This window comes from Neovison vison, chromosome 3, assembly GCF_020171115.1.
Source record: "Neovison vison isolate M4711 chromosome 3, ASM_NN_V1, whole genome shotgun sequence".
In the NCBI taxonomy this organism is placed as follows: Eukaryota; Metazoa; Chordata; class Mammalia; order Carnivora; family Mustelidae; genus Neogale; species Neogale vison.
This window is the reverse complement of record NC_058093.1, coordinates 150,164,455-150,189,085: the sequence shown is the minus strand read 5'-3', so window position 1 is coordinate 150,189,085 and position 24,631 is coordinate 150,164,455. Positions and strand designations below refer to the sequence as shown.

General features: G+C 40.5%; 1 protein-coding gene across 1 annotated transcript; it reads right to left on the bottom strand.

The window, feature by feature from the left end:
* Positions 1-808: 808 nt before the first annotated feature.
* IER3IP1 (immediate early response 3 interacting protein 1) lies at positions 809-17,966 on the bottom strand. Its single transcript, XM_044243041.1, has 3 exons — positions 17,781-17,966; positions 3,247-3,348; positions 809-2,002 (listed from the first exon to the last, which is right to left on the bottom strand). The coding sequence occupies exons 1-3, from the start codon at positions 17,869-17,871 to the stop codon at positions 1,947-1,949; spliced, it is 249 nt and encodes an 82-aa protein (XP_044098976.1). The 5' UTR covers positions 17,872-17,966; the 3' UTR covers positions 809-1,946.
* Positions 17,967-24,631: the final 6,665 nt, after the last annotated feature.

Genomic DNA, 24,631 nt, shown 5'->3' with positions numbered 1-24,631 from the left:
GGCAAGCAGACACTGAAGTTACTGTCAACTAAGTAAGATACCGTGGTTACCGAATCTCTGCTCTGGGGACATCCGGGCTAACCTGCGAAAGCTTACAGACCTTCAGGCACTGAAGCTAGCATTGTGTTAAGTGGCCTCCAGAGATGACAGATTTTGAGACTCAGTGCTTCAGTTTCCTCAGACCCACTTTGCTACACAATACTCTGATCCTGCCATGCTATGACTGCTCTCCACTGGAGTCTGAACTCGGACAGTATCCTGCCACTAAATGAAGGTGTGCTGTGAAGTTTTACAAGAAAATGGCATCAGGCCAAGGTCTCTTTTCTTTCCTTTAAAAATTCTGTATGGTCTGTGGAGAAATGGGAGTGCTCTCAATGAACTGCATGTATTGAACCTGTTCAATGACTTAAACTTGGACGCATGAATCGGATCTTTGTAAGGCCAAAGAACACTGCTTCTAGCTGCCAAATATGTTAGTTACTCACATGAGCCAGATAATCAACTAAGAATCCCTGGTACATCTCTTTGGTTCAACTGCAAGCCTGCAGCCCGGAGATCATCTATCTCTAATTTAGGCATGGCCAATAGGCATTCAGTACCTGCTCCAAAGTTTTAGAAGTAACCGTAGTCATAGAAGAGAAGTTGCTCTCGAGTCTCCTTGATGTAATCAGCAATTCAGTTAACTCACTGAAGGAAAAAAAAGTGACTGTAATGTTTACTTTCATTAAATCTGTGCTCTGTGATTTTATAGCAAAGAAATGAGATTAATTCAATTAACACTTGACAGGTAAGGTACAAAAACAAGTACTTGACTTGGAAATTCAACTTTATTTACAAATGTTCTCCTATAAACAAAGATGCCAATCTATTCCTTTAAACTATTCTAACTGGTAGTTTTCAGAAAAAAACATTTACATAATTTTAATCTTCCTGCATAAACTGTATTATGGGATGAACAAATACGGAATGATCTAAGAATATAAAAACAAAACGAAAACTTACCTAACATGAATCTCTTCTGACAGACAGAATAAAAAATTAAGAATTACACCCCTTAACGTGCTACTCCAGAGAACGGAAATGTCATAATTTGGGAAGAGGTAAATGCTTCACAATAGTCTTCTTACATAGCACAGTTTAATTGTGACTGTTTAGGATAGCTCTTGCAGGTTAAAATATTAGGCTGATTTTTAAAAATAAATTATTATTGTAAAAAGGGCACAGACTTTTCTACACAGATTTTTCTACCAATGAAAATATGTAGATAGGGATCTGAACTCATCATTCGGGCCAATTAATAAAATAACAAATACATGAAAGAACTTAAAAACACAACCTATGTGACTGACTTACAAAATTAGAATTCTCCCTGAAGTCAGAGAGTATTGCTCATAGTTGCTATAAATTTGAACTTGTCATAGTCGAAATGATACATAGACAAAATAAAGAGTTCAAAGTAAAACTATCCAAATTACTGACTTTCATTTTATATGTAGTAATTGCTTTTAAAAAATTCCTTTAAATTTATCTAGGAAGATAATCACTCTCACATCATAGCTAAGTCACAAAGAACTTCAAAACTTTGAAAAAAAATTTATCCCTGAGAAAGAAGTGAGAGAGAAAAATCTCTAAAAACACGCAAGTGACAGTCCTGTACCCTCTGAACAATCTTTACCACAAGATGAACTTTTATTAACAATTAGCAATCAAATGTATTCCAGTTCTGGACAGTTACTGTCTCTGATGACCTAATCTTTTTGTAATGAAATTGTAAGTGCAACATTTTTTTAAAAATCAGATAAATAGGGACTCTGGTTTTATTGTCAGATTTACATTTTTGTCAAGTGCAAGGACGACCAGCGATAACATGTATATTCCAATAATGACCGAAGTAACAACTTCTGCTGGCATCTCTTCTTCTGAGTCTCCATTTCCCCCACTGTTCTTCACCCAAATAATAAAAGTAATACAATGGCAACTGAGTTTATGATTATCAATGGCACTGTAAAGAAAAAAAAAAAGTTTGTTACTATAAAGAAAATAACAGGAAAAAAATTAAGTAATAGTTATTAGCATCCAGAAAGGATGAAAATATCAAACAATATTTCATCCATAACCATGTGGCAAATTATTGTAACAAAGGAACATGTACTGGATCATAAAATCCAAAATTTATTTTAAAGAGGGCTTGTGTGACTGCAGTAAGGGTCACTGGTACAACTAGACCAATATGGGACATATGTGAACGGTGCTAGTGCAGGGCTGGGAACACAGAAGCGCACCAGGCCCAGGCAGAAGAATACCCACATGGCTGTGACACTTGACATAAGAATAAAGAACAAAGAATGGGGCGCCTGGGTGATTCAGTGGGTTAAAGCCTCTGCGTTCCGCTCAGGTCATGATCTCAGGGTCCTGGGATCCGGCCCCGCATCGTGCTGAGCAGGGAGCCTGCTTTCTCCTCTCTCTCTGCCTGCCTCTCTGCCTACTTATGATCTCTGTCTGTCAAGTAAATTAAAAAAAAAAAAAATTCTTAAAAAAAAAAAAAAGAACAAAGAAGATTCCACAGTTTCACCACTAAATTAAGAGTGAACTTATTTACCATTCTATCCAAAGTTGTGATCAAAACACCTAACAAAGAGGGAGACAGAGAGAGACCCTAATTTTAATGGTTTTAAATAGAAACTTTGAACCTTTCTCTCTCCAGTTGCTCTAAAATACTATCCAATAGAGATGCCAGAGTGGCTCAGTCAGTTAAGCATCTGCCTTCAGCTGGTGGATCGAGTCCCACGTCGGGCTTCTTGCTTAGCAGGGAACCTGTTTCTCTCTCTGCCTGCTGTTCCCCCTGCTTGTGCTCTCTCTGACAAATAAATAAAATCTTTAAAATAATATCCAATAGACTGGCAGATATGGGACCTTTATTTTCCTCTCAAAAGCCTTCTAGGACTCTAGATGATGTGACTACTTGAAGCAACATAAATTTCAAAAAGTAAGAACACTGCTTTGAAGTCTGAGAGGCAACACGTGAACAGATATACCACTGAGCATTCCATTCACATCAAGTGGTTTAGATGGAAGTAAGAGGCAAAACTAAAAAAGAAAATCAGTAACTTCTACAGTGAACCCAGGTTGAACAGAAAAAAACTTCACTACAAAAATGGTATGATAGTATTCACACTCAGAAGCTTTGCTACTTAAACACTACAAAATTAAAACTTAAAAGAGTGTATCACTAGTTTTTCTTCTTACCTCTCATCACAGTTCTTACAGATCGAATAAGGTTCATTAGCTGAGATTTAATTCCTGGCTCTTCTCCGAATCCACCAATTCCCTGGTCTGCTCCCCAGCCAACTGCATAATATAAAAATGATTAGCTGTGTTAAAATTTATTATGCACTTGCCTTGCTCCCTCATTAGTCATCTTCTAAAAGATTAGCTTGAGACTTTGTTAAAGACATAAAATATAGTCATCTGACTAAAAAGTTAACATACTGATTAAATATTGTAGAATATATTTTTTACTTTTGATAGCAACAATCTTATTTCATTTCCACACTGATTTTATAAAATAAACTACAGTGTGAACTACTCCACGGCATTTAATTCCGTGAAGATGATTGTTTTGACACCCTGATTGGTTTTTTCCCTTTTTTTCAAACAAAACATTTTCAGGTCAGAACCGAAAACCAAGGCATACTGTCAAACTCGATAATTAGCTCAATTCAGAATTTATAAAATCTCACCCACTGAGCAGTATAAAAATGTTGTAGCTGAGACACACTAACTACATTCCTTGGGGAAAAGTGAATGCAAACGTGCTCACGGCTTGCTTAGGCTTTCAGAGTGTGGTCCGTCGGGCCAACTGGGGCGTATCTTTCCCCCTTCATCACTCTCCTCATTTCTCCACTCCAGCTGAGCAATTTAGCCTACTACCCCACTTACTCTCTGTAGAAGAGTCTTTTACCTTCTTCTGTGTCACTTTCCTGATATTATACATCATTATTTCTTCATCTTTATCTGCTAGTTCTTTCTTTACTGCCATACATTCTGCTAAAGGCCTACAGGTCCTCATTTCTGCAACTCCTCCTTCTCTGGTTAGCATTTCAGGCCCACTTTTCGTATCTTACATTACATTGTTTTGCATCTCTGATGACTACAGGACTTACTTGCTGACATGTTGGCCCTTAAACTTGAAGATGATCTTTATTTTATACATGAAAGAACCACGTTTCAGGAAACAAGACTGCACTTCGTTTAATCAACTTTTATTTGGTCAACATAAAAGTCAGGAAAGAGTTGGCTTGCTTCTTTGGTCACATCAACCCTGAGATTTATTGTGGGATAAAACTACTTTTAAATTCAAGTTCCCAAAAGAGGTGATTTGTGTGGACCCACACTCCCCCTTCGAGGCCTAGCTCAGGCTCTACTGACAAGCCCCTGCAGTCCACAGGGCTGTCATTCGTTGTTGCGCTCCGACACTGCAGCCACCATCACGGTGGTTTCGATCAGCCTCTCTGACGTCTCTCAAGACTCTCTGAGCAGATGCCTCTGGAATCTAGTTGTCTTGACTCCTTCAATTTTTTCGCTTACAGGGTTAGATCTATCCACCACCCGATCATGCGATGATTCCCACTGCCTACTGAATATAGTCCAAACTCCTGAAACTGACATTCTAGCCCTATAGCCCACCATGACCTTCCAAGAATTCCTCAATGCCCACTGATCGCGCTACACACTAAAGGGAGCTTCTGAATCTAGGTGTGACTTCATCCTGAGGGCCTCTCCTAGTTCCCTCTCATATCATAATAAGCCTTCTTTCTCTTTGCTCCCCAAATAGCCTCCTAATCGTAGTGACTGTGCTCTCCTTGGTTAGTTGTTTTCAAGTGTCTTATTAGACTATAAAATCCTGGAAGACGGGGACTAAATTTAGTCTTTCTTCACCTTCCCACTCTCCCGTACCCCCACTCCACAGCAAGTACTTAGTAAATGTTTGTGGAATTGAAGTGAATAATGGTACACTGAGTTAATCTGGGACAAGGTGAAATAGGGTAAATTTTAGGATCACAGTCCAAAGAACTCTATTTCTGAATTTTTATGACACAGTAAGTTATAATATGAACAGATATTCCACTATAGCTTTAGGAGATGAAGACAGAAATCCTCCATATTAAATGTACACATCCATCCAAGCTAAATGCAATTTTAGAAAATAGACCTGCATCTTGACTGGGCAACATCACCCTCCTACTTCAGGATCGACTCTGTCCAGCAAGCAAATAAACTGCCACTTCTCCAACACTCGCTTCTACTCCACTACGAGTTTTACCACCATGCCTTTCCTCCAAATAACTGTTTCACTGTTCTGATAGCTCAATCAGCACTGCCCACCAAATGGCAGTCCTCTTTTTGTAAATCTTAAGTTCAAACTGTAGCATGAGCCTTCACCTACTTACAGTGTGGTAAAAACTATTTCATATTCCTCTCTAGATGTAGAGGACACACAAAATGACCACCCACCATCAGCTGTGTCAGTTTCCAACCTGTGTAACTGCGACAGAAGATTTCTGTGAGAAACCCTCATCACTGGGATAACTTACTTACAGAAACTTCTTTAAGAGCTCTGTACAATAAAAGAGCAGTGTGGTGCTGGTTCAACCTGATGGGGTCAGTGAGGAAAAAGTTAACTCTGACCCTCCTGGGGTCCCTGACTAGGTCTGAAAATTATACTGATAAAGGGTGCCTGGGGGCTTAGTCAGTTGACTGAGTGTCTGACTCTTGATTTTGGCTCAGTTCATGAACTCAGGCTTGTTCATGAACTCTCTCTTGTTCTTTCAAAATAAATAAAATATTTTTAAAAAGAGAGAAAATTACACTGATAAAAACAGATACACAGGAAAAAGCATACAAATTCTATTAACTTTTCACCTGCACATGGGAGCCTTCAGAAGAGAAAGTAGATCTAAAGCAGTGATTTTAGCAGGAAGCTTTTGAGACATTTTTGAAGAACTGATAAGACAAAGGAGTTTGAACTGGGAGTGGGGGGTAATAAATGGTGGAAAAGTAACAAGGTGTGTTTTTACAGCCTTTCTCTCTGGTGATAAGGATGTCTCCCCTCCTCCTGATACAGGGAGGGTACCTTTCACATGGGAGATTAAACACCAGGCTTTGAGAAAAGCGGGCAAGGGGAGATGGGAGCAGACGATGAGAGTGATCTTCCGGCTTCTGCCATTTTCTCGAGCTCCTTCAGCTTAAGATACTCAATACCGCCAAGGTGTCATATTTTGGGGCAGCATGTCCTAAACCTTGAACCTCATCAATGGATGTACATTTTTATCTTAGTTTTGTCCTGAAACCCTACTAAAAATGACAATAAAGGATATATGTTAACAAAAGAAAAGTCTCCAGGCAAGAGAAGTCAATCAAAATGTGGACATTAAAAAATAAATGAAGTAGGGTAACTGACCTAGCGGAGAAAAGCTGAAACCTAAACTCTGCAGGGAGCACACAATACAACACTGGGGAAACTCCTGCTGAGAATGAGAACCCTGGGAAGGTGAGAGAAACCTCAAAGAGCCAACAGGGGCAAAAAACAGGAGGACTCACTGAAGGTGTACCTAAAAGCGGTTAGCTCCCCCACCCCGCCCTCCCATCTCCTTTCCTAGACTTGACTGATGGAAGAGTATGCCTCTCACTACATCAAAGACGAGACGTTTACTCGCACCAGAGAACCACAGAAGCTCTGGATTTAGGGACAAATCCAGTGGACGGAATGAAAGTCTGCACACCAAAGTGTCAGCCTCCACTTGGTCAGTTGCCCATCTCCTCTGCCTGTCTCTAAGTTTGATCATATAACACTTACATTCTGCAGGCAGGAAGTTAGAAAATTACTTGGAAACTGTCCAGCTCCCGAGGAAGAAAGACTTCAGATACTAACACTGGGAGGTGAAGGGAAGGGTCAACAAGACAAATTCTTTAAACACGAGTGGGACCCATTAGTAAACAAGCCCCAACCACAGAGCACAGCTTCCAATGAACCTCTCTGTGCCCTACACTTAAAAATGGACTGTCAAGGGCGCCTGGGTGGCTCAGTGGGTTAAGCCGCTGCCTTCGGCTCAGGTCATGATCTCAGGGTCCTGGGATCGAGTCCCGCATCGGGCTCTCTGCTCAGCAGGGAGCTTGCTTCCTCCTCTCTCTCTCTCTCTGCCTGTCTCTCTGCCTACTTGTGATCTCTCTCTGTCAAATAAATAAATAAAATCTTAAAAAAAAAAAAAGGACTGTCAGGGGGCACCTGGGTGGCTCAGTCATTGAGTGACTGCCTTTGGCTCAGGTCACGATCCCAGGGTCCTGGGATCAAGCCCCGAATTGGGCTCCCTGCTCAGCGGGAAGCCTGCTTCTCCCTCTTCCATTCCCCCTGCTTGTGTTCCCTCTTTCTCTGTTCCTCTGTCAAATGAATAAATAAAAATCTTTAAGTAAAAAAAAAAAAAAGAACTGTCAGAAGAAATAATCCTTAACATGGAAGACAGAGCAAAAATAGAAAAAGGAAACTCTGAGGAAGAGACAAAGCAAGAAGTCAAAGACAGTATTTTTACTATTTTTTTTAAGTGACTGGTTTATACTTTATTTTTTAAAGTAATCTCTATGCCTAACCTGGTGCTCAAACTCACAACCTCAAGATCAAGCATCGTCTGCTCTATCAACTGTACCAGCTAGGTGCCCCCAGAGAAAATATTTTTTTAAAAATGAATGTCCATAGAGAGTAAAGCTACTGTACCTATGAAACAAGAATAGGATGCCATAAAAAAGGAACATTAAGGAATTAAGACAGAGACCTTGTTCTTGCTACATTAGCCTAAGAAGTTTGAGAGGTTGACAGATTAAGTTGAGGAAACCTATTAGACAAGGCTAAAGAAAAAAGAAGAATATTAACCTGTCAAAATAACTGGAGTTTCAAAACAGAAGAAAGAACAGACAAGAAGAAAGATCAGAGATATTAAGAGATAATATTAAGAGATAATATTGCAGAACTGAAGGACATGAGCCTTTAAACCAAAAGGGCCCAATGAGAGAACAGCCCAATAAATGGGGGGGGGGCATATGTTGCCACATTTTTGTAAAATCTCAGCCCTCTGAAGACAAAGAGAACACCTTAAAAGCTTTCAGAGAGACCACTCAGGTTGTACAAATAATCAGAAACAGAATGGTATCAGACTGCTTTATGTCAATACTGGAAATGAGTAAAGTGAAAAATGTCTTCAAAATTCTGAAGAAAAATTAGTTCCAATCTAGAATTCTATACCCAAACCACAAATCAACTAGAGGAAAGACGTCATTGTTTTTTAATGTTCAGCTGTGAGCAATATTCAGTGATAGTAATATAAATATGGAATACCAATATCGCCAATAATTAGCAGGAGATAAGAGAGATGGGGGAAAGGAAATGTGTGTGTACTTGGGCTCCCACAAGCACAAATGTGCTGCTGATGGTATAATTATACAAAGCCCTTCCACAGCAGTAAGTCAGTGAACTTGGAAAATAACTGCTTTTGAGAAATGGGGCTCAGGCTGAAGAGAGATGGGGCAGAAGGCTTCTATCTTTCTTTACAAGCAGAAGAGCTTTTTGACTTTAACAACCACACACACACATTTACACTGCTTTGATAAAAAGGAAAATGAAATTTAAAAAGCAAACCTGTAAAGATGCTTACCCACTGGAGAAATCCCTATGCAATTAGGCCTTCCTCTCCAGGGCATGAACACCCTGAGGGCAGGGACAAGGTCTACAAGTGGGAAGGTTTCATCCACGAGTCACTCTGAATATTTAAAATTATGTTTTAAAACCAGCTTTAAATTGGTTTCATTTCCTTTACTTGCTTTTTTAGAATTATCACTGCTAAAATTATCAAGCCTTTCCACCCACAGCCACAATCTCAGATGGTAAAAAGGACTTGTTTTCAGTATGTTATGGATCATGCACTCAATTTTTGTTAGAAAGCATAATTTCCACACACACAAACACACACTAGAATACATCTCAGCCAAAAAAAGGGATGAGATAATGCCATTTACGACGACAATCTGGGCCTCAAGGATATGATTATAAGTAAAATAAGTCAGTCTAAGAATGACAAATACCATAGGATGAATGAGCAAAAAGCAGAATCAGATATATAAATACAGAGAATAAATTGATGGTTTCTAGAGAGAGGAGAGTGGGGGGGATGGGCAGAATGGATGAAGGGGAGAAGGAAGTACAGGCTCTCATTTATGGAATGAGTAAGTCGTGAGAATAAAAGGCACTGAATAAGGAATGCAATCAATGATACTGTAAGAGTAATCTACTGATGGATTGGGACAAATGGTAAGTACACTTGTGGTGAACACAGCATAATGTATAAATCTGTCAAATCATTATGTTATACACCTGAAATTAATGTAACACTATGTGTCAATTACTCAAATAAACCAATCAACAAGAAAAAAGAAAAAAGAAAGCATAATTTCCAACAATCTTTTTTTCTTTTAGACCTGTTTCAGAAATGTCTGAATGAATGTTTTTACATAATAAGTGGAATGACTGCCAGAAAAAAATGTATTTTCCAACACCGAATAACTGCTCTTCAACAAAACAGGATAAAACTACAATATTGGGAGTACCATATTTTAAGCATCAGCATTGAAGTATTTTTAAAAGTATTAAGCTATCAGTTACTTTTAGCCTAGTCTCTATTCTCATGCCACCAGAATGAAAACTAAATTCTGGGCAGAGAGTAAATCATTTGTTTAGATATTCCATGGACAAACACAAAGGTGACAAGTAAAGGACCAGAAGCCATAGATTATCTTTTACTATAACAAATAGTTCTCTCTCCAACTGGTATTTAGGGAAGTTGTTTTGTTGTTTTTCTAAGGAAACTGGTCAAAGTTTTAAAGAGCTTTGCTTTTTTTTTTTTTTTTTTAAGGAGAATGATTTAATTCTGCTGCTCTCTTGATACTTCTTCCATTGCTAGAGAACAAATGGTAAGACCAGCCACCACCGGTTACTGCCATAATTTCAGGAAGAGAATTAAATATAAAAAGTGACTTACTGCAGGGGCGCCTGGGTGGCTCAGTGGGTTAAAGCCTCTGCTTTCGGCTCAGGTCATGATCCCAGGGTCCTGGGATCGAGCCCCACATCAGGCTCTCTGCTCAGCAGGGAGCCTGCTTCCTCCTTTCTCTCTGCCTGCCTCTCTGCCTACTTGTGATATCTGTCTGTCAAATAAATAAATAAAATCTTTAAAAAAAAAAAAAAAGTGACTTACTGCAAATACCAAAAATGTTCTTCTGCCCAGACTTCAAGTCATATACAAAATGGCAATCCATACAGATTCAGACAACAACCCTCAGCCAGATACTTTCTCAAGAAAAGTACAAGAAAAGTATTAGTATAGTTAGTGTTAGTATTAAAAGTATTAATACAGTTTTAAGGGCTGGCTGACCCTGTTTCCATACGTGCAAAAGAAATAAGTGTGCTTCACTTTGTCAGTGTCACCAAGTTTGCATGGGAATCAAATGCTATCTCCAGAATAAAGAATTCTGCTAACATAAAGCTTAAAATATTACCTTGATCAAAAAGATCAATGTTGAAGTAAACGATCTGGTATATTTGGACTAATCTCTTTTGGATCAATGTAATTAATTTCCAATACAACATAAAACTGTTTAATCTGGGATGAAATTCAACAAGTGTTTTTTCGGAGTATATATTTACAGAGAAGTTTTTTTACATGTCTACATGGTTTTCTCAATGTTCTGTAAGCTGCCATGCTCACATCATGACTATCCATACACGGCCTTTAGAATGCCTTGCTCATCTCTCTATATTTATGCACACCTGATTTACTGTTAACATCTATCTCCTTTAGGAATTCTCCATCCATTACTTGGACTCATACAGCTCTCACTACTCTAAACTCTAATGTTACACTGGCTCTGGTGCAGTCATTTAAACCCTGAATCAGTAATACCTTGTAATATTTTAATACCTTGTAATATTTGCTATGGACTGAACTGTGTCTCCCCCCCAAATTTCTGTGTTAAAGCCTATGTGGAGATGGGGTCTTAAAGAGGTAATTACAGTTAAATGGATCTGAAGGGTAGGGCCCTAATCTGATAGGGCTTTGGCTTTACAAAAAAAAAAAAAGAGAGAGATATCGATTCCTCCCCTGCTCCCTCCACCTAGCCATGTGAGGACACAGTAAGAAAGTGGCCATCTGCAAACCAGCAAGATAGCCCTCTCCAGAACTTTACCTGATCTTAGACTTCCAGCTTCCAGAACCAGGAGAAAACAATTTCTGTTGGTTAAGCTACCCAGTCTATGATACTTTGTTCTGGCAGCAAGAGCTGACTCATACAGTGTTTCATATATGAAATGTTTCTTCTGTAGCACTCATAAATGCTACTGGATATACCTGTTCAATGGATCCATACCCAGCACCATAAACAAAAACTAGTAAGAATAATTTTTACAGGTATTAAAATTCACTATGTGCGTGTATTTTTTTTTCTTATACAGAAAGGGAATTTGCATCATTGTGGAACACTAGAAGAAACACAATCTGCATTACAGTCAAAATGTTAATTAAACTATTTGTACAAACATACAGTTCTCAAATCAGGAGTTGCAACAATATGATAATGGTAACATTATTCAGCTATTTAGAAGATATTCACTGACTGATGGAATTGAAAAAATGAGAGAATCCTGGCCATTAGTCTATTGGGGAAGACTACAAAGGAACTGCAGTGGGGCTACAGCCCATGGAATAGGTCAAGGATGGTTTCTGGGAAAGGCAAATGGCAGATAGGCCTTAAAGAACAGTCTGAGGTAAGTCAAGGTCACTGAAGGCAGAGATAGTATGCGTAAAGTTCAGTAGCAAAGAAAAGCACCATGCTAAGAATGGCATACAAGGTAAATACTGGGGAAGGGTAAAAGGGAGGGACAGAGAAGGGATACATTATGATGAGCGTGTCAGTTACACAAGGTGGTCTATTGGAGGCTATGAATATTAAAGAACTAGGGAATTTCAAACCACTGAGAAACACATTCAGCTTCTCTTAGAAGGTAAAACAAAAGAAACAAAGAAACAAAACTGGAGGGAGGGTGACTAGTGAGGAGGTTACTATAAAAATCTAGGCAAGAGTTAAGAGCCTACATAAACAATATTTAACAAATACTTAAAATATTTTAAAATTCTATTTTAAAACACACTTAGATATTTCACTTTTTATTTTTTATAGTAATCCCTATACACAACATGCGCTGTGAACTCACAACCCCAAGATCGAGTCACATGGTCCTCTGAGCCAGGCAGGCACCCCTGAAGTAAGGGAGATTTTTAAAGTTGGCTCCATGATCAATGTGGGGCTTGAACTCAGGACCCTGTAATCAGGAGTGGCATGTCTCCCGACTGGGCCAGCCAGGTACCCCTTAGATACTTTAAAACCACAGCGTGGGGCACCTGGGTGGCTCAGTGGGTTAAAGCCTGATCCCAGGGACCTGGGATCCAGCCCCGCACTGGGCTCTCTGTTCAGCAGGGAGCTTACTTCCTCCTCCCTCTCTCTCTCTCTCCCAGCCTCTCTGCCTACTTGTGGTCTCTGTCAAATAAATAAATAAAATCTTAAAAAAAAAAAAAAGATTTAAAACAACAGCTTACTCACTTAGACAAGCCAAGGTAGTGTTTTCCCATAGTTCTGGGACCATATTCAAAACACACGTTCAGATAAAATATCTGTGCTACTTCTGGAGAGAGGAGGAAATGAAGACAAAGTTCTAGGGGGCAAAATATTAACATTTCTGGGCCATTCCAACAGTTTGTAGCAATGATTTTCATTTGGGGCACAAAGCTAAGTCACCTGCAGAAATTTTGGAAAAGACACTGCTGAACTTCACTTCTGGAAAATTTAAATGCAGGTCTGGAATAAGATCTAGGCGTTGTATTCTCTTTCAAGATCATTTTGGGAATTCTGGGTCCATTTCCTTTAGGAGCAACTGTCAGTTTCTGCAAAAAGCCAACTGGGATTTTGATAGACTGCATTAAATCTGTAAATCAATTAATATTAAGTATTGTCTTTTTTTTTTTTTTAATCAGAGAGAGAGTTAGCACAAGCAGGGGGAGTGGCAGGCAGAAAGAGAAGCAGGTTCCCCACTGAGCAAGGAGCCCCATCTGGGACTTGATCCCAGGACCATAGCTGAAAGCAGCCACTTAACCAGCTGAGCCACCCAGGGGTCCCTAAGTACTGTCGCTAAGTACTTGTCATCTTAATGATATTAAGTCTTCTGATCCATGAACATGGATAGTCTTTATTTTCTTTAATTCCCTTTAAGAATATTTTTATTCTTTAATTCTATTCAATAATGCTTTATATTTTTCAGAATACAAGATTTGCTCCTCTTCTGTTAATTTTATCCCTAAGTATTTTGTTATTTATTTATTTATTTATTTTTAAAGATTTTATTTGTTTATTTGACAGACAGAGATCACAAGTAGGCAGAGAGGCAGGCAGAGAGAGGAGGAAGCAGGCTCCCTGCTGAGCAGAGAGCCCGATGTGGGCTCATCCCAGGCCCCTGGGATCATGACCTGAGCGGAAGGCAGAGGCTTTAACCCACTGAGCCACCCAGGTGCCCCTATTTTGTTATTTATATTGTAAATGAAATTGTTTCTTTAATTTCAATTTCAATTGTTCATTGTTCATGTATAGAAAAACAATTTGCTCCTGACCTCGTATCCTGCACTCCTACTGGACTCATTTATTCATTCTACTGGGTTTTTAGCGACCCCATACTGTTCCTCAAAAAATTAAAAATAGAACTACTGGGGCACCTGGGTAGTTCGTCGGTTAAGCGTCCAGCTCTTGGTTTTGGTTCAGGTGGTGATCTCAGGGTCACCAGATCTCACTCAGCACTGGCTCCCTGTTTAGTGGGGAGTCTGTTTGAGATTCTTGCTCCCTCTCCCCCACCCCTCCCTCCACTCACAGGTGCACGCTCTCTCTCAAATACAATTTTTTTTTAAGATTTTATTTATTTGACAGACAAAGATCACAAGCAGACAGAGAGGCAGGCAGAGAGAGAGGAGGAAGCAGGCTCCCTGCTGAGCAGAGAGCCCGATGTGGGGCTCAATCCCAGGACCCTGAGATCATGACCCGAGCCGAAGGCAGAGGCCTAACCCACTGAGCCACCCAGGCGCCCCTCAAATAAATAAATTTAAAAATATATATATATTAAAATAGCACACTACCATATGATCCAGCAACTGCACTACCGAGTATTTCTCCAAGAGAGGAAATCACTATCCTGAAGAGAGATTTGTACTCCTATGTTCACTGCAGCATTATTCACAATAGCCAAGACATGGAAACGGTCTAAGTGTGCCCTGACAGATGAATGGGAAAAGAAAATGTTGTGTATATATTAAATGGAATATTATTCTGCCATAAAAAAGAGAAACCTGCCATTTGTGACATGAGTAAATCTGGAGGGTATTACAGTAAGTGAAATAAGCCAGACAAATAATATCTTACTTACATGAGGAATCTCAGAACATCAGACTCTTGGGCACAGAAAGTAGTATGGTGGTTGCCATGGGTTGAGTGGTGAGGGATATGGGAAATTCCTGGTCTAAAGGTACTACCTTCAGTTATAAGATGAGTAAGTTCCAGGGATCTAATGTATGGCATGGTGACCACAGTTAAAAATACTGTACTGTATACCTGAAAGTTGCGCTGAGAGGAAATTTTACATGTTCTTATCCCCACAACACAGCCAAGTTATAATTATGTGAGGTGGAGAACAGTAACTGTGGTAAGCATTTTGTAGTATATATTTGTATCGCATGATCATTGTTCACTTTAAATTACAGAATGTTATACAGGCCTACCTTGTTTCAGTGCTCCCTTTACTGCACTTCCCAGATAGTGTGTTCTTCACAAACTGAATGGCAATCCTGTGTCAAGCAAATCTATCTGTGCCACTTTTCCAACAGCTCACTTTGTGTCTCAGTCACATTTTGGTAATTCTCACAGCATTGCAAAATTTTTCATTATTACTGTTATTTGTTACAGTGATCTCCCTTTTATCACTTTCTACCCACTTCTCACACATTCCAATTTGGATTTTATCCACTGTTGTAAATGCTTGGGTAAAATCACCAATGATTTCTATTACCCTGAATCCTTAGGACATTTTCTGGCCTTCTCTGATTTCCCTGAACATTCCCCTGCTGTATCATGTCTCCTTGACTTCTGTGAAACCCCACTGCCTAGATTTTCCCATTTCTCTTGTTTTGCTCACTCATCAATCTGTCCTATCCGTTCTTCCAGCTCTACCTACACATTAAATATTGGAAGAGATTCTGGGACTGTCCTGGTCACCAATTCTCTTTGTACAGTATTCTTTCCCTGAGCAATTTCATCTCTTCATATGGCTTCATTTATCATCTGTGGTTGACAAGCTCAAATTCAATCTCCCCTGTAACTCTTGCTTCTATTCTACAGGCTTAACTTCAACAGACTATCCCACACTTCCACTCACATATCTCACAAAAATCTCATACTCACCATGTCCAAAACGTATTTCACTATCTTTTCACCTTTTTACCCACCTCTGCTGCCCTCATTTTTACTCCAGTACTCTCTACCTTGGTAAAGGTACTATGCTTCACTCAGTTGCTAATTCAGAAAACCTAGAGATCTTTGACTTTTTCCTCTCCCTCATTTCTAATGTCCAAACAGTGAAATTCTGCCTTTTCTATCTTTAAAATATCTTCTGACTTATATAGTCTCCTAGGACTACCTTAACAAAATGCCACAAACTGGATGGCGTAGCAGAAATTTATTTTCTCATGGTTCTGGAGACCAAAATCAAGGGGTTAGCAGACTGGTTCCTTTTGTGGGCTCTGAAAAGCTCATCCATGCCTCTCAATGCTGCTGGTAGTTATTGGCAATCCTTGGCATTCTCTGGCTTCTTGCTGCATCACTCTAATCTCTGCCTCTGTTGTCATTTGGCCTTCTTCCCCTATATTTTTTTATCTCTCTCCTTACATGGACACATCACTGGATCTAGGGCCATCCTAATCCAGTGTGACCTTATCTCAACTTGATTATACCTGCAAAGACCCAATTTCCAAATAAGGTCACCTACACAGGTACCAAGGTTTAGGACTTCAATATATCTTTTGGGGGGACACAATTCAACCCCCACATATCTTCTACTTTTCTGTATTCTATAGTAGTGAGGAGATGGACTTTTGAGTCAAAATGCCTTGATAAATCCTAGCTCTGTCACTTTCTAACTGTGTGAACATAGAAAAGTTACCCACTTTTCTTTTGTACTTCTGGTTTCCCATCTGCAAAGTGGGGATGAAAACAGTACCTATTGCATAGGGTTGTTGTGAGGGTCATACAAGTTAATATATATGTAAAGCACTTGATACAGATCCTGGTATGTGGTATTAAGTGTTAGCTGTTACTATTATTGTACCCACTCAACTGATGTTATACCCACCATTCTACTTGCCCTGTTTGGAATGGTGCTTCCCACACCCATTATTCTACCTTTCCATCTGTTCTCCACACTGCAGTAAGGCTCTTGCAAATAACACAAATCCGATCTTGTCTCTGCCCTGCTTAAAACTTTGAAACTTCATTTTCACCTGCCCCAGTTTTCACAAGAGCTCTTATTCCTCACCCTCCCAGCCCTTCACCTAATTAATGCTTACTCACTTATTAGATTTGGGGTTAAACACACTTCCTCCACAAAGCTTTCAAAGATTCACAAGTCAGTGCTTCCCTGAACTTCTCCTTCATAATATTCTGCATACTTGTCATTGTTACTTGCTCATTTTTTACTTAACTTTCATTAGAAGAGCAAATGACTGCTATAACCTCAGCTCCTAATTACATGGGTTCGGAACAAAATTTGTGCTCAGTAAATATGAAGCAATAAATGAAATGAACCAATCTTGCTCATGGGATTGGGTTTCCGTGATTCAGAGACATATTTGGCGTACTTACAAATGACGGTGTATTCTGTGAATAGGTATACCTGCGCAGACAAATGATGCACCTCGTGCAGTATCCTGTCTTAATTTTGCCTCAATCAGCAATTAGTGGCCCACCCAGGATGGCATGGAAATCGCCGTATTGTGTGGGATGACAGGCCTAATTGTGTCTTCATCTTGGTATTCTCTGGTTGTAGCTTGGCACACTGAAGACATCCAATAAACTGGGCTGAATAAACTTCTCTTGGAACGTGGGTGTCTGGATGCCATGATAATCTGAACACCCTCCCCTTCCACCTAGCCTCAAACACCAGGAATCCCCATGGCCCTGCATCAGTTCATTTTTCAATTGCCCGTGCTCCAAAATGAGCCACGCCCCCCCCGGTAACTAAAACCTCAGACCCCAGGTTCCTGATCATTAAAAGCGATCACAGAGGAGGACATTAAATTACTAAGCTACACTAACCGCAGTCAGAGGCGTCCCCGGCTCTTCTCTGTACCCCTTCCCATCCCAACTCCCGGGGTCCCGCACACAGGCGACATCTGTTAATCTTCGTCCCGCTGTTGAGCTCAAACTCGGTGAGACGGAAGTGGCTCGAATTCCTCCCTCCAAGGAAAGGCCGCCAAGAGTGGAGCCCTCGGGCTCTCGTCGGTCGCGGCCCAGGGTCTCCCCTCCCGCGGCCCACCTCTGCTCCGCAACCCCCGGGCTCCGCCGCCACCCCCTCAGCCCGGCCGCGCGGTCCCACTCACTGTTCTTAAGGAAGCGCTCCTCGTGCAGCACCGCGATGGCATTGACGCAGAGCAGAGCCGCCTGCAGTAGCGAATACAACGTAAAGGCCATGGCCTCCCGGAGCCGCCCTGAGGCCCAACTGATCTTTCTCCCGCCGCCGCAGGGGACGTGGCGTCGCCACGGCCGGAGCTCTCCTACGGGAGCCGGGGAGGCCCCAAACGCGCTCTCCAGGAAGCTCCGCCCCGACCTGCCTAGGACCCGCCCCTTACGTCAGCGAGGCGCGTGTGGTCGGCTGTCTGGACCTCCGCAGTCCAGGGTTGGAGCCCGCTACGCGTGGCTGCTGAAAGCTAGAAACGTGGCTGGTCGCAGTTGAGGTGCTGTAAAGTGTATAAGACTGTACACACCGGATTTCAAGGACTTAGGACGAAAACAACGTAAAATCTCCCATTAATTTTAAAATATGGGTTACATGTTAAAATGATATTTTGAATATATTAGGTAAATAAATTGAATAATTAGCATAACTTTTACGGTAGGGGCGCCTGAGTGGCGCAGTCGGTTAAGTGTCTGCCTTGAGCTGGGGTCACGATCCCAGGGCCCCAGGATGGAGCCCCTTTTCTGGTGTCCTGCCCAGCGGGGAGCCTGCTTTTCCCTCTCCCTCTGTTGCTCCCCGTGTTTGTGCCCTCTCATAAATAAATAAAATCTTTTTTTAAAAATTAACTTCTATTACTTACTTCTACTTTTTTCTTTTCTTTCTTATTTTTTTTTCCTTTTTTACTGTGGCCAAGAGGACATAGATAAGGGCATGTGAGGCTTACACAGTATTGCAGTTGAACAGCACTGTACCAGATGCTCCTGAGAGCCGCATGGGATGTTAATATTCCTATTTTACAGATAAAGAAACAAAGGCTTTGGCAAATAAGTGTCTTTTTTAAGTAAAAAAATGACATACTAAAACCACTCAGTGAGAAACATTCTCTCCGTGATTAAACTAGCCAGTCTCCTCTAAACCCTCTTATCAATTACATCTCAATCACAGCCTATTAAAAACTACAAATTCTCAACACAAATGATTTCATCTACTCTCCTAGCCCTGCATTAAATGACTTAAACAAAGAGTAACATAGTTTCTAACAGCTCAAGGCCAAATGCCTAGGATGACCCCAGGCCCCCTAAAAGTGTCTGCCTGAGAAAACTCAAATGCTGCCAAAAGAAGTTGCTCTTTGTTCTAGCCAACCTGAAAATAGGTCCCTGACCATATGGTCCATATATACTATGGAGTATTATGCCTCCATCAGAAAGGATGAATACCCAACTTTCAACCCAACTATCAACAGGGACGGGACTGGAAGAGATTATGCTGAGTGAAATAAGTCAAGAAGAGAGAGTCAGTTATCATATGGTTTCACTTACTTGTGGAGCATAAGGAATAACACGGAGGACCTGGGAAGATGGAGAGGAGAAGTGAGTTGGGGGAAATTGGAGGGGGATATGAACCATGAGAGACTGTGGACTCTGAGAAACAAACTGAGGGTTTTGGAGGGGAGTGGGGTGGGAGGTTGGGTGAACCTGGTGGTGGGTATTATGGAGGGCACATAGTACATGGAGTGCTGGGTGTGGTCCATAAACAATGAATTCTGGAACACTGAAAAGAAATTTAAAGGGGGGGGGTGCTACAAAAATAAATAAATAGCCTGCAATTGTGAATCCTTCTCCTGTCCCTTGAGATGTGTATGTATGTCCTATAATTCAGTAGTGTCTTTCCGGCCTAAAAGTCATTCCTTTAAAATGTAATCATCAGGAAGAATAAAGTCTGTTTCCCAGTGTCTGTGGGAGGGTAGAATCCGAACTTTAATAATTGTCAGCTAACCGTCACAACTGGCCTGTCAACATTTACACTGACCACCCGTCTGTAATTTGTCACTTCTCTGACTCTACTGAGCCCCTGTTCACCTCCCTTTCTTCTCCCTTTAAAATGCCCAGTCATCTCTGTACAAATTGACATTGAGGTCAGTTTGCATTTGACCCTCTTGCCTATTGCAATAGTATAAATCTGTCTTTACCATTGTAACTGGTGTCTAGCTTTGTTTATCTTTCACAGCAGCAGTAATAAACCGAGTCTGATTATGTTGAATTTTAGATATTGTTTGAGGTTGAGTATGCAAATTAATCACCTCTGAACTTCTCATGGTCCCCTAAAATAGAAAATAGAAAAGCAGCACATTAGTCCCAGAAAGGACTTTGGAGACCCATGTGCTTGCTGCTGCTGCTGCTGCTAGAAAAGACACTAGCCAAAACTAATAATAAGAGGAAGGAGAAGGAGAAGAAGAGGAAGAAGAAGAGTTGTTAATCTCCCCGGAAGAAATTAAGCTTCAATAGGCCCACTAGTTAGTACCTACAGGGAAGAAGAGATGTATTATTTCCCACAGACACATAGGAGCACTAACTCCAAAATTGGCCCTATATGCAAATCAGGTAGGGAAAGACACAGGAAGATAAAATAAAGGAAATAAAAGAAACAGCAAGATGCCAACAAATCCTCCAGTTTTTCAAGATCCCACTGGTGATAGAGAAGGAAGGTTGTTCTTATAAGTGGACAGTGACCAATCCAGGATATCTAGCCTGGGCTGGGAGAGGGGGAAGGGCACCCAGGGGCCTTGTCTGGAAGATTTGTTTGAGCAGTAAATCACAGTTTTTACTAGTTTGTATATTTACTGAGGAGGGGGTAATGTGGGGTGCCTGGAGCGTATGGGGATAGATGTAGAGGAGGTGGGGTAAACTCCTCTCACAGTTACCTCTTTATGTCACTTGCCCCTGGGTCACAGCTCATATGATTCAGTTCTTGTACTTTCAAAAGAATCAGGTTAACCTCTCTGGGCCTCTGTTACTTCATCTATAAAATTAGGTGATTACGATCTCTAAGGCTTCTTCAGCTCCTAAAATCTCTAGATCTAGCAAAAGAAGCTTAAAATATAAGATAGGGTACGAGTACTAGTACCACATTTACTGATCCACTATTTTTCAAAAATTCAGGCTTGTAGACTAAGCTGATAATAGCAGATTACATTTTTAAAAATTGTTCCTTGGATGTCCTTACTTCCAAATAAATTTTAAAAGCTTGGAATTTTAAAAATATATTTATTCAACAATTGTCTCAGTTTAGGAAAAAAAAAATATTTCCCCAAACAAAGAAAAACACATATTCTATATCTTAGTAGCTTGGAAAAAAAAAATCCCAACTCGTGTAGTTTACTGAAAATTAGAGCCTGCTGCATGCTGCTGAGATTCTGAGGTCTGTGCGGTCCATTTTCACCAATTCATGTAAGATATCTTAGCAGGTGCTGCTGTCGAGTGGTTTTCAATTTTATATACAGATGGCTCCTTAACATTCGCTCTCAGTACTTTTTTTTTTTTTTTTTTTGTATTCAGACTATTACAAGGCACACATTGGCATCTTGGATCATCTCACCACAGACTTTCTTTGTAACTGGTACTATGGAGTCAATGTTTTCATTCCTTTGACAAAAATCAAAGAATGAATGCCTTCAGGAAAGTTCCTTTAGGCAATGGGGAGCAATGGTTATATAATGTCTAGGGTAATCTTTATGTTTGGCCCCTGGTTAGATGGGGGGGGGGGGCTGGCAGGGTGGGTGTAGAATTCAAACTTACCTTTTAAAGGTAAGTGATCCAGGAATGGACTCAGTCCTTGGACTTGGGAGAAATTATATTACTGAACTCAATTTCTACCCTTCCATGTACGAGTGCCTTTACCTTTTCATTGGGCTGATCCTGGACTTTGAGTTCAGCTATATGACTTATTCTGGCCAATAGAATAAGAAGGAAGTTGTGCTGGACCAGCTCTGAGCCTAGACCTCAAAAGGTCTTATATGTTTCTTTCTTGTGTCTCTGAAATTGCCATGAGGTGTGGGGGAGGGGGAAAAACAACCATGCTTTAGCCAGTCCACTGGTTCTAGGAGAAGGATGAGAGTTACTTGAAACAGAAGAAGCAGAAGCAGAAGCAGAAGAAGCAGCAGAAGAAGGAGAAGTAGAAGCAGAAGAGAAGAAGAAGAGGAGGAGGAAGCAGCAGAAACAGAAGAAGCAGTAGAAGAAGCAGAAGAAGAAGCAGAAGCAGGAGAAGAAGCAGAAGCAGGAGAAGCAGAAGAAGAAGCAGAAGCAGGAGAAGCAGAAGAAGCAGAAGCAGGAGAAGAAGCAGAAGCAGGAGAAGCAGAAGAAGAAGCAGAAGCAGAAGAAGCAGAAGCAGGAGAAGCAGAAGCAGGAGAAGAAGCAGAAGCAGGGAAGAAGCGGAAGTAGGGAAGAAGCAGAAGCAGGAGAAGAAGCAGAAGCAAAAGTAGGGAAGTAGCAGAAGCAGAAGCAGGAGAAGCAGAAGCAGAAGCAGAAGAAACAGCAGCAGAAGCAGAAGCAGCAGAAGCAGAAGCAGCAGAAGCAGCAGCAGCAGAAGAAGAAGAAGAAGAAGAAGAAAAAGAAAAAGAAGAAGCAGAAGAAGAAGAAGAAGGAGGAGGAGGAGGAGGAGAAGGAGAAGAAGAAGAAGAAGCAGAAGAAGCAGCAGCAGCAGCAGAAGCAGAAGCAGAAGCAGAAGCAGCAGAAGCAGAAGCAGATGAAGAAGAAGGAGAAGAAGAGTTGTTAATGTCCCAGGAAGAAATTAAGCTTTAATAGGCCAACTAGTTAGTACCTATAGGGAAGAAGAGAGGTATTATTTCCCACAGACACATATAAACAAACACTACCTCCAAAATTGGCCCTATATACAAATCAGGTAGGGAGAGACACAGGAAGATAAAGTAGAGATGAGAACAGATGATTATTGTTTTAAGTCACTAAATATTGGGATTGTTTGTTCCACAGTATTTTTGAAGCAACAAATTTCTACTCACAGTCACTCCCTTGGTGATCTAATTTATTTTAACAGCTTGACATTTGTATACTCTGAAGACTTCCAAATTTATATCTCCTACCCAGAACTCACTCATGTACTCTTGGCTGGTATTTCCAGCTGACTATCACTTGGGGGTCTGATAGAAGTCGCAAACTTACCTTGCCCAAAATGGAATTCCCAATTTCCCTCTGAAACCCACTTTTCTTATAGTCATCCATTTCGGTTCGTGGCAAGGCTATCCTTCCAGTGGTTCAAGGAAAAAACCTTGAATTCTTCTTCACTCTCTTTGTCTCACACCCTTTATACAATCTATCAGCAAATTCTTTTTATTTTAACTTCAACATAGATCCAAATCTGACTACTTCTCATCTTCTCTGCCACCCAAACCCTGGTGCAAGCTACCATCATCTCTTGCATAGATCAGCACAGTAGCTCCTGACCAGACTCCATGGTTTTTGCTTCCCCTCAGTTTACTCTCCCCAGAGCAGCCCAAGTACTCTTTCAAAGTTAACTAAGGAAAGTAATTTATTTGTTGAGAGAACTGGGTCATTTGTCCTGTAAAACTTCCCACATTCTGAATTTTGCTTGGTTGTATTCCCATGGTCCTGGCTGACTTAAATATTACGCACAATATCTGAATCATCTGTAATGCAAATGAAAACACTTGATTGAAGAAAACAGTCACTATTGAAACTGACTAAAACTTTTCACTCACTCAATGGAAAATATCGAGTATGAGGTAAAGAAAAAATATTTGTAAGTCGGATCTTAGAATAAGTCTACAATAAATGTGCTGGCAGCTCTCTTTCTATTCCTATTTTTAAATCTCAGCATTTCTATTCCTGTGTTCATTAAAAACTAGCTCTTTAAGATAAGGATTGTGTATGTTATTTATCAAAAATTCAGACTCACCTTGAAGAATGATAAAAATGGATTATGAATTTTTAACATTTTTGTCCTCATATACTTTAATAGATATATTTATTTTATTGTCTGTCTGAGATATGAATCAATGATGACTGAGGTATGTTTGCTTTTAATCTTGTTATTTACAATAGCAACCTTGAGTTTAAATGGGCTTATGGCAGCAGAATTCACCTAAATGGGTTCTATTTGAGGTAAGCATTGGACTAAAATAGGAGAATCCCACAAGAAGAGTCTCATTCATGTTTATGGATTCATACAAGCTATTCCTGGTATGAGACTCAAATGAAACCATTTGCAAGCTGAAAGCTTGTGCATTACAGAGTGTTTCTGGAAATAGGGCTCGTGGAAATGGAAAGTTTCCTTAAAAAATAAAAGTGAGTCACCGTATCTATTTTTAAAGGGAATTAATTCTGAATGGCTACATATAGCTGACTAGTTTTATTTCAAAAAAAAAAAAAAAAGAACCTACTGAGTAAATAAGAGCAGAGTAAGATACTAGAGAAACTACTTACCCAAATGCATATCATTCCTTCACTCGCTCACCCCTTTGTTCATTCTGTTACTCAAGGAGAATTTATTGAACTTCTAAGCCATGCCTGACAGTGTTCAAGGGTTCAAGGGTGAAGGGCGGTAGGCTAATCACAAAGAATCATCAGATATGCTCCCACTGTAATGAAAATGATCAACTGGTAGGAAAACTGAGGCATAGAATGCAAGGAGTTACAAACCAGTAAACATTCAGTGCTTAAAATAAAGGGTAAGTAAGAATAAAAGACAGTTTTGGGAGACAGTGTCTCCCAAACGTGTCGGATCATAATCACCAGGGGGTTGGAGCATAAGGAATAACATGAAGGACATTAAGAGAAGGAAAGGAAAAGTGAATTGGGGTAAATCGAAGGGGGAGAGGAAAGATGAGAGATTGTGGATTCTGGGAAACAAACAGGGTTATGGAGGGGAGGGAGGTGGGGGGATGGGGGAGCCTGGTGGTGGATATTAAGGAGGGCACAGATTGCATGGAGCACTGGGTGTGGTGCATAAACAATGGACCTT